Source organism: Camellia sinensis, chromosome 12, assembly GCF_055761805.1.
Source record: "Camellia sinensis isolate YWXY chromosome 12, ASM5576180v1, whole genome shotgun sequence".
NCBI lineage: Eukaryota > Viridiplantae > Streptophyta > Magnoliopsida > Ericales > Theaceae > Camellia > Camellia sinensis.
The window spans coordinates 94,695,081-94,711,124 of record NC_138972.1 but is presented as its reverse complement, the minus strand read 5'-3'; the positions used below and the strand labels follow the sequence as shown (position 1 = coordinate 94,711,124).

The following is a 16,044-nucleotide window of genomic DNA, read 5'->3' as shown; positions in this document are numbered from 1 at the left end:
CGGTTGCTGCGAGAAAGAACTTTCTGTTGCCGGGTGCCGTTGGAAATGGTCCTACTATGTCCAGGCTCTACATTGCGAAGGGCCATGGGCTAGTTAAAGGTAGAAGCTCTCTGGCTGGTTGATGTATTTGGTGTGCGAACTTCTGACGTTTCTCGCATTTCTTCACATACTTCTCTGAATCTACTTGCATGTAAGGCCACCAATATCCTTGCGAAATTGCTCTGTAGGGCAATGATCTTTTCCCTTGGTGGCTTTCGCATACGCCTTCGTGTGTCTTGAACAAGAATGCCTCAACCTTGCTAGGATGGACACATTTCAAGTCAGGTCCTGTGAAGGATTTTTTGTACAAGGACATTGATGGGGAGAGCCAAAATCACTGTGACTTTGCTCTTATTTTGTTAGCCTCTTTCTTATCTTCGGGTAAGATGTCGTCCTTTAAGAACACTATAATGGGATTCATCCATGAAGGGCCTAGTTTGGCACAACATACCTCTGTTACTTCAGGTTCTTCAATGCTTGGTCTTGGTAAGAAGTCAATTAGTAATGGATGTGGGATGGATGTATCTGCCATCGAAGCGAAGCCTGTTAGCTCGTCTGCTCTACTGTTTTCTTCACGGCTGATCTACTCTATCCGTACTACCTCGAATTTCATGATCTCCTTTCTGACTAACTCTTGGTACTTAGCCATCCTCTTATCTTTTGCCTCGTAGTCGTCTGAAATCTAGTTTACTACCAGCTGGGAGTCACTATAAACCATTAGCTTGGTGACCTTCATGAAGAGTGCTGATTTTAGGCTTGCTAAGAGCGCTTTATACTCCGCCTCAGTGTTTGATGTTGGGAATCCTAGGTTGGCTGTTTGTTTCATTACTAAGCCATCTGGTGAGATGAGGACCATGTCAAGTCCTGCACCGTGCCTGTTAGATGCTCCATCCACAAGGAGCTTCCACATCTTTCCAACGAATAGCTTCCAGCAAGTTGAGGGGTCGGATGATGTTTTTGGATCGTAAGTGTTGTTGATATTTTCTTGTAAGTCCACCCCTACTGTTTGCCCCTCACTATCTGACTGTACCAAGTTTTTGTTTGTTGATGAGTCTTTGCCTGGTGCAGCATGGTTTGCCTTTTCTGCACTTTCCTCAATCCGATATACCTTGGGATGTGGCTGAGTATCCTGTATTAGGGGTTGTGCATTTCCTGCAACACTTTCCGTCCCTATTTCGATTGTACCAGTCAAGTCAACTGGGCAGATGTGATGGCTTCCTGGCGTGAACTCTGCCACAAAGTCTGCCAAAGCTTGAGCTTTTATTGTGGTTCTGGGTTAAACTTGACATCATACTGTCCCAATTACACCGCCCACTTCAAGATTCGCCCAGAAAAGTTCGCCCTCTCAAACAAAGCTTTTAACGGAAAAGCTGTTAGGACGATTATGGTGTGGGCGTGGAAATAATGCGATAGTTTCCTGGAGGCCATCATCAGGGCTAAAGCTAGTTTTTCCAATGGTAAGTACTTGGTTTTTGCGCCCAACAAGGTCTTGCTGACATAAAAGATGGGCAGATATTGGATTCCTTCTGCTCTGACCGACACAGCACTGACTGCGTGCTGTGAAACTGCTAAGTACAAAAAGAGCTCTTCTCCAGGTATTGGGGTTACTAGCAATGGTGAAGAAGACATGTATTCTTTCAAGCTTTCTAGGGCGAGGTCGCATTCTTCGTCCCACTTAAACTTGGCTTTTAATTCTTGGAAAAATGGTCGACATCTGTTTGACGACCGACTTATGAACCGGTTGAGCGCAACTGCCAGGCCAGTGAGATGCTGCACTTCTTTTACTATGTTGGGCCTCTCTAGATCCTGGATTGCTTTGATCTGAGAGGGGTTTGGCTCTATACCTCAGTTGGTCACCAGGAAGCCTAGGAATTGGCTTGATCCTACACCAAATGCACACTTGGATGCATTTAGGAGTAACTTGTACTTCTTCAGAATCTGGAACATTTCATCTAGGTCCCTGAGATGGTCCTTCTCATCCTTGCTCTTGACTACCCTGTCATCGATGTAAGCCTCCATTGTTCTGCCTAACAATGGTTTGAACATCTTGGTGACCATCCGTTGGAATGTTGCCCCTGCGTTCTTTAGGCCAAAGGGCATGACCTTGTAACAGTACAATCCTCTAGGCGTTATAAAGGATGTGACCTCCTGGTCTGGTTCATACATAGCGATCTGATAGTAACCTCTGTACGCATCAAGGAAGCTAAGTCGATTGTGTCCTGCCGTCAGGTCTACCAGTTGGTCTATCCGTAGTAGGGGAAAACTGTGTTTTGGGCATACCTTGTTGACTGTTTTGTAGTCCACGCAGACACGCCGTTTTTCGTTCTTCTTTGGCACTACTACGGTATTGGAGATCCATCTAGGGTAGTGTACCTCTTTGATAGCTCCTGCCTCTAGCAAGTTTCCCACTTCTTCCGCCACTATCTCGGCATAGTGGAGTGCTGATCTGCGAGTGCACTGTATAACCAGTCTGGCAGTTGAGTGGACGTTCAGTTGGTGACAGATGAAGTTTGGGTCAATGCCAGGCATGTTATACGGTGTCCAGGAAAACACTTCGATGTTAGAGGTTAAGAATTCCATGACCTCTATTCTCTCAGTGCTGGACAAAGACGAGCCAAGCAAAAAGAAATTTTCTAGGTCTTTTTCATCTATTCTTACCTGTACCAAGTCTTCCATTGCCTTTTGTTCAGCTGCCTTGCCAACATCGGCAAATAGTTCATTGCTCTCAGGTTCTTCCACCATCTGTACATAGCCTTTGGCAGCACGACTGCCATTTACTGTGACGGAGCATTGTTTTGACATAATTTGGTCTCCAAAGACCTCTTCAATCACTCTGGCTTCGTTGGGAAACCGCAATACTTGATGGTAGGTTGACGCTACCGATCGCATGGCATGCAACCATGTCCTCCAAGATTATGTTGTAGGTGGAAGGAACTTTTAATACCCAGAACTCCGCCTGTTTTGTCATGGTTCCTTTGACTGGGAGAATTATTTTGCCTACTGGCCACACTGGCATTGAATTGAATCCGATCGGGGGAAATGTTGCAGGTGCCATGTGTTTGTCCTCCAGTTTTAGTTGTTTAAAGGTTTCATAATACATTATCTCACATGAGCTTCCTTGGTCGATCAAAATTCGTTTGACGTCAAAATTCTTAACGCGTAGAGTGACAACCAATGCATTGTTGTGAAGGCAATATATCCTTGCTAAATCTTTTTCTGAAAAAGATATGACATCGGTGGCCTCTGTTCTCCTCTTTTTGTTGGTAGGTTGTGCACTTAATACCTCCCTTAAGTGCTCAGCCCTTTTGAGCATTCCCCTGAGCTCACATACCTGCTCAGGTTCAAATACTCCATGTATTACGTTAATTACACCTTGAGGTAGAGCGTCGACCAGCATCCCGTTTGGGATGTTATGGTTCTGGGGGGCTGGCTGTGTTCCTCCTTCTATGTGCTGGTCCAGGTGCCCAGCCGCCACTAACTCCTCTAAATGTTGTCCCAACGGCGTGCAATTTTCAGTGCGGTGCCCATTTTCATCATGGAAGGTGCACCGGGACCTCTCGTCATAGTCCTTTTTGTGCTTCTCCCAATTTAGCTGGCCATCGGACGAAAGGTTCGTCTCGTATCTCACTTAGGATTCGGTAGATCGGTTTTTTGAACACCGTGGTAATGTCAGTGCGAACTTTTAACCACCTTTTGTCTGGGTCTTCTCTGTTAGCCCGCCTACCTCGCCCATTCCTGCTTGGTCGTTCTACTGTGTTGACTTTTGCCGTAGTCTTTTTATCTGGCATTGCTGCTGTGCCAGATTTTGTTTTAGCATGGGTGCCATCTTTCTCCACGCGAATATGTTAATGCACTCGCTCCATTAAGGCCTCCATCGTGAGGGATGGCGTCATAGTAATCGAGTCCCTCAACTTGTTTCTGACTGGCAGACCTTGTTTGTATTGTGCAATGGCGAGGTTTGTAGGGCAATCCCCAATTTGGTTGATGGTCTCTCAATAACGATTGTTATAGGATCTCAACGTTTCCTTGTCGCCCATGTCAATGGAGAGTAACTGGTCAATCTCCACTGGTGTTTTGGTGTTCGTCTTGAATCTAGTCACGAACGCCTCTGCCAACTGTGCCCATGAGGTGATACTACCTTCTGGTAGCCTTTCGAACCAGGTTAAACCTAGGTCGCCCAGGCTGGATGGGAACAAGATACACATTAAGGCCTCGTTCCGCCTGTATACTGCCATAACCTAGCAAAAGTGGCTCAGGTGCATGTAGGGGTCTGTCTTTCCTTCGTAAGTAGTGAATTTTGGCTAGAGAAAGCCCAAAGGTAGTGGTGCATTCTCAATTGCCGGAACGAACGGTGAGCTCTGTAACCTTACTAATGCTTTGTCCGTTGGTTCGTAAGTAAGGCACGGTATTGGCATTCCTACCTCAACGCTCCCATGCGTCCGAGGGGCCAACCGCTAAAGGGCTGAAACCTTGCGCAGATCGCGTGCCCTGGTGTCCTCCTTCCATCGTGCCCTTTCTTCAAGCACAGTTCGCAAGTCAGACGACCTCGGCAACTCCGTGTGCCTAGATGATGTCTGGTGCGTATGTGAGGGCCGATAGGTGCTTCCCTCAGTATGCGACCTCTCAGTTCTCGTTCTCTTAGACCTGGAGTGACGAGTCCTGGAAGTCCTTGATTGAGTGCCGCCTGTTCTCAGACTCCTACTCATTGCTTGCAATGGTGTGGTATGCCTACCACGATCTTCCGAGTGGCGAATGGGCGTGTTGCTTTTGCGCCCCTCTCCTATCGCCACCCCTTTGCCTTTTATCTGGCGCTTCATTGACTCCATGTCTGCCGCCATCTTTCGTATCAACTCATCCTACTCTTTCACGCGATCTTCCAGGCCTTGAGGGTCAATCCTCCGCCACTGTTTTTCAAGATTTTGGGAGCGACGGGGGCTGCTAGCCCGCCTCCCCTTTGCATCCCTCTGGGAGTTCTGTCGCCGGGGCTCTAAATCCGCCATGGGAGAGATAGAGGGTAGATTGCGGCAAGTCTTCATTGTGCACCATTACTTCCAACTAGCGAGGAAAACTCGATCAAGAGGTTTTGTTCTTTCTGGAATTCCCACAGACGGCGCCAATTGTACGAGCATGAAATAATGTTCTCGTATAATCCCGTTGATCAAGTTTATGCTCCTCCAAATGTCGTCGCTTTATTCCTTGAAAACACAAACGTAAGCTAGCCGGCGGGTGTGTGTCGGATACCTCTCCGATGCCTAAGTCAGCAAAATAGACAAATAGACAAAAGTTCTGTGTATTCGAGAATCAAAGTTGTGTTACCTCTACATAGGTGATGTTGTGAGCTTTTATAGGTTCCGCATAGCACAATCCTAGTAAAACTCTTATTCTTCCATGTAGAGTCTTCCTAGAAATCACACTCCTGAAAAATAATGATTATCCTTTCACACCCCCCTCACTGCATAAACCAAGTGAGATAGTTCTAGCTCGGTGGTATGACCAAACGACTGAGCTAGTACTGCCACGCTCAAGTGGCAGGTTAGACCGAGCTTTACCTAGCTCGGGTCTTTCCTTCACCGCTTGTACCTCGGTTGTGCATGCTCTAACCGAGCTATTTACTTCAGACTGATCGAACCATGCCCAGTGACGGCCTTAGCTCGGCGCTACTATGAGCGATGCTTAGCTCGGTCCAACTTCGCCTAGGTCCAACTCGTTAGCTCAAAGACCGGGCTATGTCATCCCTTTACCCCGACCCATTTATGCGGCCCAACTTACAAAGAGGCCTTTAGCTTGGTCCAATTATAAATTACCCTCTCAATCACATTAATTGTAAAAAAATATATATATAACCATCTCTCCAAATACTAGTATTTTAACTTATTAAAATAGTCAAAAATTTAAATAACTTATTAAAATAGTCAACTTTCTAAACGAGCCCCTTATCTACCCCCAATGAGACTATGGAGTTGAGATTAAATTTGTATAGTTTTAAATATATATATAGAATAAATTTGACTCACAAAATTATAATTTTGAATAAATTTTATGTAATTAAGTCTGAGTTTATTGTATTATTATAATTTTTTTTAACAGTCAAGTATTTATAGTTTCTATGAAGTTGTAACGTGACCTTCTTTGATTGCACAGTATATATGTAATTAAAAATACTCTTTCTGTCCAAAATATTAGTCTTTTTTGAAAAATTTAATTTTTTTTCAGTAATATAATTATTGCATTTTAAAAATATTAAATTTTCATAAATACCCTTTGATAGTACACGTTTTTTGGAACATCAACTTTTTAGGCTTGGTTTGGGAAGTAGGTTGGCTTTTTGACTTTTTGGCTTTTTTGGCTATTTTAGCCTGGGCTAAAAAGCTTGGTTTGGGAAGGGCTTTTTGGCTTTTTTGACTTTTTTTGTGAGAGAAGAATGTAATGATTATAGGTTGGATGTGATATTTTGTTTGTTATGGCTAAAATAGCCTATTTTGTTTTTTGTGGCTAAAATAGCCAAAAAAACCTGAAAACCATCTTGCCAAACAAAGGCTAATAAATTTAAAAGAATGACAAAATAAAAAATTTATATATTATTTTAGTGATCAAAATTTGAAAATAGACTAATATTTTGAGATAATGAAATATAAAATAAAGTAATAATATTTTGGGATGAATACAGTAATAAATTTCATTTTAATATTTTATTTTTTATTTTTAACAGTTAAAGAATTTACAGTTTCTATGAAGTTGTAACGTGACCCTCGAGAACAGAAATGTAACTTTCTTTTATTTTTTTACTTCATCATTATTTTTCAACAATATTTTCTCACTTCATTGTATTTTTTAAGAAGAATGCTTCCCTTTAGTCCTCTAATTAACTTGGAGTGTCCAATTTAGGGAAATTTGAGCCAGTCTCAAGTCTATCTCTGTGATTTAAATTTCTAAATTATTAGCTTCTTTTGAGTAGATTATTTATGTAAAAAATTCAATTAATCAGCTATCAATAGACATTTGTTTGGATTATATATATATATATACATATATACATATATTTAAAAATAGACTACATATTTTCAGAATCATACTTCTTGTCAAAATTTAAAAGAAAAAGAAAAAGAAAAAAGAAAAAATAATCTGAGCATGTGGTAAAAATATTCGATCAATGTGATTCTCAACATAAATGATCTACTTAACAAATATTAAAAAGGAAAATGAGTTGGACCCCCAACATCCTCACTATTTTGTGATTGGATCAATTTAATTGTTTTTTTTTTTTAGTCTGCAAGTCACAGCCCCGACATGAAGGTGAGGTGCTGGGGACATGAAGGTGAGGTGCTGGGGGTCACCCCACTGGGGTCCCAGCAGAACTGTATTAAAAATTAGATGATTGAGATCACATAATTGAACCCAAGATAGACACAAATTGCCTTAAAGTGAATCCTCTAGTCCAATTAGTAAATTAGATAGAAACCCATGTCCATTTTCTAAACTCACCAAAACCAGCCGCCCAATCTTTGATGGGCTTAGAGAATATAATACAACAACAAATTAGTATTTTAAAGATAAAAATTAAGAATGAAATAGAATATTTAATGAGGTACTATTTTCTGGAACCAAAATTTTAGTATCAAAAAGTAAACTTTTTTGCACGAAATTATTTTAATAGCTTCGTTTGGGAACATACTTTTTTAGTAACTTTTTGACTTTTTGGTTAAAATGTGATATAAAAAAAAAATAGTATGTTTGGGATGAATTTTTGACTTTTTATGAAAAAATGTGCAAAAAGTAGAAAGAAAATAAAATCTTTGACTTTTTTGTATGGGTTGTTGGTTTTTTGATTTTTTTGGTGACTTTTTAACTTTTTGGCTAAAAAATCACTTGCCAAACGAGGCCTAAAAGTGCATATTTTAGCGCTTTTTTTTTAGGAAAAAAAAAAAAAACCCTTTCTGGGCAGGACTTTTTAGTAAAGATATGAATTGATCTCCTAAACTCTTTACAGTAACATTCACTTTCAGAGATGAAAAAAAATAGTAGAATATCTGGAGATCCAGATTTTTATGGGTGAGTGGTAGTGTGATGGAGATTAAATTTGTATAGTGTGCAGTCCATATGAAAAATAAATCTGAACTATAAGATGATAATTCTGAGTAATTTCTAAATTTTTTGGGTGAATAATAATTTATGAGTTGATAAGTATGAATTGGTAATCTCTATCTATCTGTAACTATAACAATTTTCTAACACATTGACATAGTTGGGGATGGCAAGTGCTGTTCAAACTGTGTGCGGCCAAGCATACGGAGCAAAGCAATACGATGCGATGGGCATAATTTGCCAGAGAGCAATAATCCTACACTTAGCAGCAGCAATTCTTCTGACTTTTCTCTACTGGTACTTCGGTGAAGTCCTTCTATTAATTGGACAAGCGGAGAGCATAGCCAAAGAGGGTCAAATCTTCGCGCGAGGCATGATTCTGCAACTCTATGCGTTCGCGATAAGTTGTCCAATGCAAAGGTTTCTTCAAGCACAGAACATTGTGAACCCATTGGCATACATGTCAATGGGGGTTTTGGTATTGCACAGTGTGTTGACATGGGTTGTGGTTAATTACTTGCATTATGGGCTTCTTGGAGCAGCGCTTACGCTCAGCTTCTCCTGGTGGGTACTGGTTTTGCTACAAGGACTTTACGTACTTTTCAGCCCTTCTTGCAAGAATACTTGGACTGGCTTCTCTATCAAAGCTGTTCATGGGATTTGGCCTTATTTCAAGTTGACTATTGCTTCTGCTGTTATGTTGTGGTACGTATATCGGTACATTTGTTTTGGTAGAAAATAATATTTTTTAAAAAATAAATTGTACTTTTCATGGGTAAATTACATTTAATCCTTTTTATGTTTACTTTTTTTTTTTGCATTTTGGCTTTTAAAGGTTTTTTTTTTTTTTTTTTTTTAGTTTGTTACGAATGTTAATTTCTATCTAAAACTAAACATAAAATACTATGTTGGCAGTCGCGTAATATAATTTTTTTTATATATTATATTTGGGTTTTAAGTTTAAGTCAAAGTGTAAGTTAAATATAATAATATATTTCAAGTAATGGCATTTTTTTGTCTAATTTTTAGACAAAGATAGCTTTAAAAATAAATTGAGAAAAAACTTGAAACGTGAAAGCAAAATGGAAAAATGTTTAAACATGAAGGATGTGAATTGTAATTTATCCTACTTTTCACCTTTATAGTTTGATTAAAATTTCATTTTAGTTATAGTGTTTCAATTTGAACAATTTACCCTTCAAGTCTAGTTTTAATTTACTCATTTCATCTAAATTTATTAGCTTTTTTTTAGGGGGCAGTTTGTCTCCAGTCCACAAAGTGGATTAGATGGTGCTATTGGGTCCATGGGACCCGCCACAAGTCTTGTTTCGATAATCTAAACAGTTCAATGCGTAGAGCTCATCGAGTACTTTATCCTTGTAAAAAATCACGTTAATCAGATATCGATAGCTACTTGATCGGATTAGATTTTTATCAACAATTTATTTTTGAATTTATATTTACTATTGACAAAAATCTAATCCGATTAAGTAACTATCGATATTCGATCAATGTGATTTTTTACAAAGATAAAGTACTCAACGAATTCTATGTATTAAATGATTCGGATCATCAAAACGGAATCTGTGATAGACCTCTATGGATCTAATAGCACGCTCCAGTCTGATTACGGACGGGAGAGAAGTGTAGCACTTTTTTGATGTATAAATCTCAAACGATTAACAATTGTCTTAAAATCATTAATTAATCTTTGTTAATGCAGTCTAGAGATATGGTACAACCAAGGACTTGTACTTATATCAGGCCTCCTCCCCAACCCAACAATTGCCTTAGATTGCCTTTCTATTTGGTAAGATAACACCTCTCTTTCAATTTTATTTATTTTTTAATATTAATCATCTTCTAATGATACATTACAATATTTTATCAGTATAAATTACTGGACATGGGACATTGAGTTCATGTTGGGGCTGAGCGCGGCAGTAAGGTATGCTACATGAGAACAAAGATGATTGCAATTTATATTCTGTTTGGTGCAATTTATAGGGTCTGATTATCACTTTTTTATAAAAAAATAAATTTAGGAGTCTAGGTTAGAATATTTGTTACAGCTTCTTTTTATGGGCCTTTATTATTATTATTATTATTAATTTTTAATTTGGGTGGATTATTGCAGCGTTCGAGTCGGTAATGAGCTTGGGGCAGGACATCCAATGGTTGCAAAATTTTCAATGATTGTAGTTATCATGACAAGTATTCTCATTAGTATATTTTTTAGTGCAATTGTTCTCATTTTCCGGATTGGATTGAGCAAACTCTTTACAAGCGACCAAGATGTTATTGCTGCAGTGTCCAATATGACTCCATTACTTGCTATTTCTGTATTCTTAAATGGCATTCAACCTATACTTTCTGGTCAGTGAGTATTTATATATTTACACTTATAATAATTTAAAGTGCACAAATTCAATTACAAAGTTGTGTATGTGATCAGATTGTGTGTATGGAAAAGAATTGATAGATTTAATACTTTGAATGAAGCTTCATCGTGTTGTTTGTTCCTAGCTAACAAAGGTCTTTTGTGAACTTCAGGGGTGGCCATAGGGAGTGGATGGCAAGCTATTGTGGCTTATGTTAATCTAGCCAGTTATTATATCGTTGGCCTGCCTATTGGATGTGTCCTAGGGTTCAAAACACGGTTAGGAGCTGCAGTAAGTCTCTCTCTCACACTTGGATGGTCTAAGTGTAAGGATTAAGACACAAATATCTCAGAAAAAGTGGGAACTCGTAAACTTATATAGAATAAAATTCACTTTTCATGAGATATTAATGTTTCATTACGTAATTTTTATTTATGCATCGAACGCTGATATCAAAGTAAATTTCATTCTTATGAATTGTAAATGATTTAGCATCCTCTCAAAATGAAAATTTACAAGCATTGTTTTCATTGTTCAGGGGCTTTGGTGGGGGATGATTATTGGAGTCCTTCTACAAACAGTATGTCTAATCATCATAACTGCCAGAACAAATTGGAATGCAGAGGTACTGTAATACTTGATTAAAAAAAGAAAAAAAATCTCCTTTATGTATGTATTTTATTAATAGAACATATAATTTATTAGTTATGTATTTTATGCATTTTCTTTTATATCCAAACTATTCATATATCACTGCTAAAAAATTTATTTTGAATTTGGATAAATTACATTTGTAATCTCTATAATTTTCCTCTCGTGTCGGTCTAAATAAATTGAATGGACCATTTTGTCCTAAATTTCTATTCAAATTATGTTAACAATTAAACTACATTGACATAGTCTAAAAAAAACTAAATGACCAAGTTGATTCAATTAAAATCACAAGGATTAAATTGTCATAATAAGCAAATTATAGAGGTCAATGCTATACTTTGCCCTCCAAATTTTATTTATTTTGCAAATACATCATGTGTCTGCATTGCCTTGTAATATATATATATATATATATATTTGAATGATATCTTTGCATTTGGGTACTAAGTTACCATTTTTCATGCCATTTCAGGTTGCTAAAGCTGTTGAGAGGTTGAAAAAATCTGCAAATGAAGCTTCACCCTTGGACCAATTGGACAGTGTTTCCTAATGTTTTTATTCAAATATACTTTATGTTTCTGAGACATTTTTTTGTTTTCCCAATGAGAAAAATGTTAGATTAAGTGTGATCACACAATAATGTGGTGTGTCTCTGCAAACTTGATTAAATCCAATGGCTGGTGTATTCCTTCTCACAAGGAAATGGAACAATTTGATAAGTTAAGTATTTGAATTTGAACACAATGGACACATTGTTTCATGACAATTGTGATTGTTAGTTTTTGAATCCAAAAATTGTGACCTTTGGCAATGGTTGCCATTGTGTTTATAAAAGCAATGGCAGGATGTGTTCTTTAAACATACAAAATTTTCAGAACCATTGAATAACCTTTGCTTCCGGATTATTGATTCCATCTTGCGTGATAAATACCCTCACGGGAATTCCGATCATTTAGCCATTGTTAAGTTAATCTTACAGTGGTATCAGAGCAGGTTTAACTGTAAACGCAAGTGTTGAATTTCAGATTGGAAGAAAGAAAATTTTCATAAATTCTTTTTGCCGGAAATTCAGAGCACCGCAAGCATTTGGTTTGGTAACTTCAATTTATTATAAACCCAAATGTTTTTCCAAATATAATGACATATAGACAGTAACTTTTTTTATGAAAAACTATTGAAATTTTGTTCCTACAAAACCTGTTATTTTTCTTTGGTCATTCAACCCGTCGCCGGAGGAGAAGGCAACTGTAATAATACCGTTGCTGTTGTTGAGTTTGAAATATTAAAGCTCTGTTATGTTTGTTTTTGGGCTAGATCAAAAGAAATAAATTAAAGGCCCAATCCAACATAATACAATACATTTTATTATTATTATTATTGTTATTTTTATTTTATTTTATTAATATAATAATAAATAACATAATAACCTTGGATCCTCAATTATATATATATATTTTAATTATTATTTTCATAGTAACACATTTTGTTTTTAATATGGCTATTAAAAATACCATGGATTCTTCAAGAATCGAGATGCTTAATGGAAATAATTCCGAGTATGAAAATGTCACATTTCTTATCTTCTTACACATGAGAAAACATTGCATACTTTATCCACTTCTAAACCAGATGATGATTCTAATTGGTTCCAAAATAAATGGATAGAAGATGATGCAATGGCAAAGGCAACTATGTTACATAATATGAAAGATAACATTATTCCGCTTTTTGAAGAACATGAAATGGCAAGACAACTAATGGAAGCACTAGAAAGTAAGTATGGAGTTCGATCGGATACTCAAATTCAATTGCTCTTGGACAAATATAATAACACTCGTATGAGTGATAATGATAGTGTTTGTGATCATGTTAATCAAATGAAATTAATTACTAAAGAATTATCCAACACTGGTCACTCTTTGTCGGACAAGATACAAGTAACTACCATACTTAATAGTCTTTCATTGTCTTGGGATCATATTATCACATCTCTAACTCATAGCGGATGAGAGATTTCAATGGTAACATTGCCCGTACTCTTAGTTTTGGAAGAAAAAAGGATGAAGCGCAGGCGTAAAGAAGGATTATCTTCTAACTTATTGATGGCACAGTCTTCACCACAACTACAGAATAATACTCACACACTATTCAACAAGAAAAAAATGACTTCTTTCAAGAAAAAATGGAAGAAGGGATTTCAGAAAGGATGGAAGAAACCGCAAGAATGGCAAAAACAACAACATCACAAGCATCAGATAGGCCTATGTTACATGTGCAGTCAAAAAGGTCCTATCAAAGCCAATTGTCCTATGAAGAAGCGGAAAAAGGATCATAACCCTGTTGCCATGACAGTTTCTGAAGCAATGGTGCTTGAACCTTCATCAAATTCATGGTGGATTGATTTTGCTGCAACTAAGCATATTATGCAAAATAAAGACATGTTCGTGGAGTTTACTGAAAAGAAGGTTGGTGAACACAGAATCTACATGGGCAACAACTCCTATAGTGATGTTTTGGGCATCGGCAACTGTCAATTCTCTGTAAATGGAACTTCTATTGTGCTTCATGATATGCTTTATGTACCCAACATTCGGCGAAATTTAATTTCAGTTTCGGTGTGAACTCAAAAAGGTTTTGAGATTACTTTTAGGTTTAGCACAGTATTGATTAAGAAAGGAAGTGTATTAGTAAAAGGTGTAAGCGTGAATGACATGTACTCTCTTCCTATTGATAATAAAGTATGCTTTTCTGATTATTTGCATGTTTCTACTAGTAATAGTTCTTATTTGTGGCATTTAAGGTTAAGTCACATTAATAAAAATAAAATGTTTCGAATGTTTAAAAGTGCCTTATTGCCTAAAGTATGTTCTGATGATTTTGATATATGTGAACCATGTATCAAAGGTAAAATGACTAGCAAGCCATTTTTTAAACATTGGAAATCATCGGAATTACTTGAAATAATTCCTTCGGACATTAGTGGCCCTTTAAAAACTAAAACTCATCGAGGCATGGAATACTTTATTACTTTCACTGATAATTATTCAAGATATGGACATATCTACCTTCTTAAACACAAATCAGAATCAATTGACAAGTCTAAGGAACATAAATTAGAGGTAGAAAAGCAACTTAGTCGGTTCATTAAACATTTGAATAATGATAGATGTGGCGAATATGAAGCTATGGATTCGTTTTGCAAGGACAATGGCATAAAACATTTGTTTACAATGCCATACACACCACAACAAAATGGGGTCGCAGAAAGACGAAATCGTACTCTCATGGAAATGACAAGGTCTATGATGGCCCATGCTGATCTTTCTATTCATTTTTGGGGGGAAGCCTTGTCCATCGCTGCGTACATCTTGAATAGAGTCGAAACAAAAGCCAAACCTCTAACTGCTTACGAATGCTGGCATGAAACTAAACCTAATGTTCAAAATCTCAAAGTTTGGGGATGTAAGGCATATGTACTTATTCCCAAACCTTTAAGAGATAAATTGGGAAGCAAAACTTGGGAATGCAAGTTTATTGGTTATGTCGAAAATGGGAGTGGTTATCGTTTTTACCATCCCGAGCGTGGATTAATAGAAAGTAGAGATGCTATTTTTCTTGAATCCACTGATCTTGTTACTCCTATTGAACAAATTGAATTGCTCTCTGAAGTATCTTAGGATTCTTCTCTTCCTTCTTTATCACACAGTCCACATATTTTTCTTGAACCATCTAATAGTGGGAGAAAACACAAACTACATGACGTTGTTTTACCTCCTTCAAATCCTGAGATAATTGGGAGTAAGAGAGCAAGACTGGATATCTACGTCTTTGAAAGATCATTATGTTTTTCAAGTTGAAGAACTTAATAACTTAGTAGATGATCCTACTAGTTATAAAGAAGCAATGAGTAGCAATGATGCTACACAATGGCTTGAGGCAATGAATGAAGAACTTGACTCGATCAAGAAAAATGATGTTTGGGAATTAACTGATCTCCCAAATGGAAGAAAAGATATTGGTTGCAAATGGGTTCTTAGAAAGAAATTCAAAGTAGATGGAAGTTTAGAGAAATACAAGGCCAGGTTAGTAGCCAAGGGTTTCACTCAACAACCTGGAATAGACTTCGTAGATACATATTCTCCTGTTGCAAAATTTGCCTCAATAAGAATTCTAATGGCGGTAGTCGCTAGGATGGATTTGGAATTGCATCAATTAGATGTTAAAACATCTTTTCTCAATAGAGAATTAAAAGTGGAAATTTATATGATGCAACCTGATGGTTTCCAGAACCAAGGCAATGAGGATAAAGTCTACAAGTTGAAAAAATCTCTATATGGACTTAAACAATCTTCAAGATAATGGTACTTGAAATTCCACCAAGCTATTTTAGAAATGGGCTATATTGTGAGTCCATTAAATCACTGTGTTTATATGTGATAATCCTGTTCTGTATTATGCTAATTAGTCTTAATTGTGATTGTGATTATGTGTTTGATATGATTTAGTGTGCCATTTATATGAATATATGCGGTTTTGAATTTCTACCTGTCCACCGTAGGAATATCTGTTCAACTTAATGTTATAAACTGAAAATTGAAGGCCTTATTTTCTACAGAAACCGAAATTGACTACGCCCTTGTGATTAGCATAATTTTTAGAACCTACGGTGAAATTTAATTGAAAATTTATTCAGATAAAAAATAATTAGATTCAGAACGTTTAATTAAGTATTATTATTTAACTCTAATCAAATGTGATTAGTGAAAGACTATAAAATGAGGTCTTTATGCTTATATTCATTTATTTTGAGCTCAAAACCGAAAATTGCTCCAAGGAAAGGGAGTGAGGGTCGGCTAGAGAGAAAGAGAGAGGGAAACAATTGAAGTTT

General features: G+C 37.1%; 1 protein-coding gene across 1 annotated transcript in view; it reads left to right on the top strand.

Moving 5' to 3' along the window:
• The window catches only part of LOC114287028 (protein DETOXIFICATION 41), a 29,307-nt gene extending 17,385 nt beyond the window's left edge, over window positions 1-11,922 (top strand). The window contains exons 2-8 of the mRNA XM_028230294.2: window positions 8,282-8,826; window positions 9,845-9,931; window positions 10,013-10,069; window positions 10,259-10,497; window positions 10,675-10,793; window positions 11,041-11,127; window positions 11,629-11,922. Of these exons, the coding sequence (XP_028086095.2) occupies window positions 8,282-8,826; window positions 9,845-9,931; window positions 10,013-10,069; window positions 10,259-10,497; window positions 10,675-10,793; window positions 11,041-11,127; window positions 11,629-11,706 (1,212 nt within the window). The 3' untranslated portion in view covers window positions 11,707-11,922. The remainder of the gene's footprint in view (window positions 1-8,281; window positions 8,827-9,844; window positions 9,932-10,012; window positions 10,070-10,258; window positions 10,498-10,674; window positions 10,794-11,040; window positions 11,128-11,628) is intronic.
• Window positions 11,923-16,044: the final 4,122 nt, after the last annotated feature.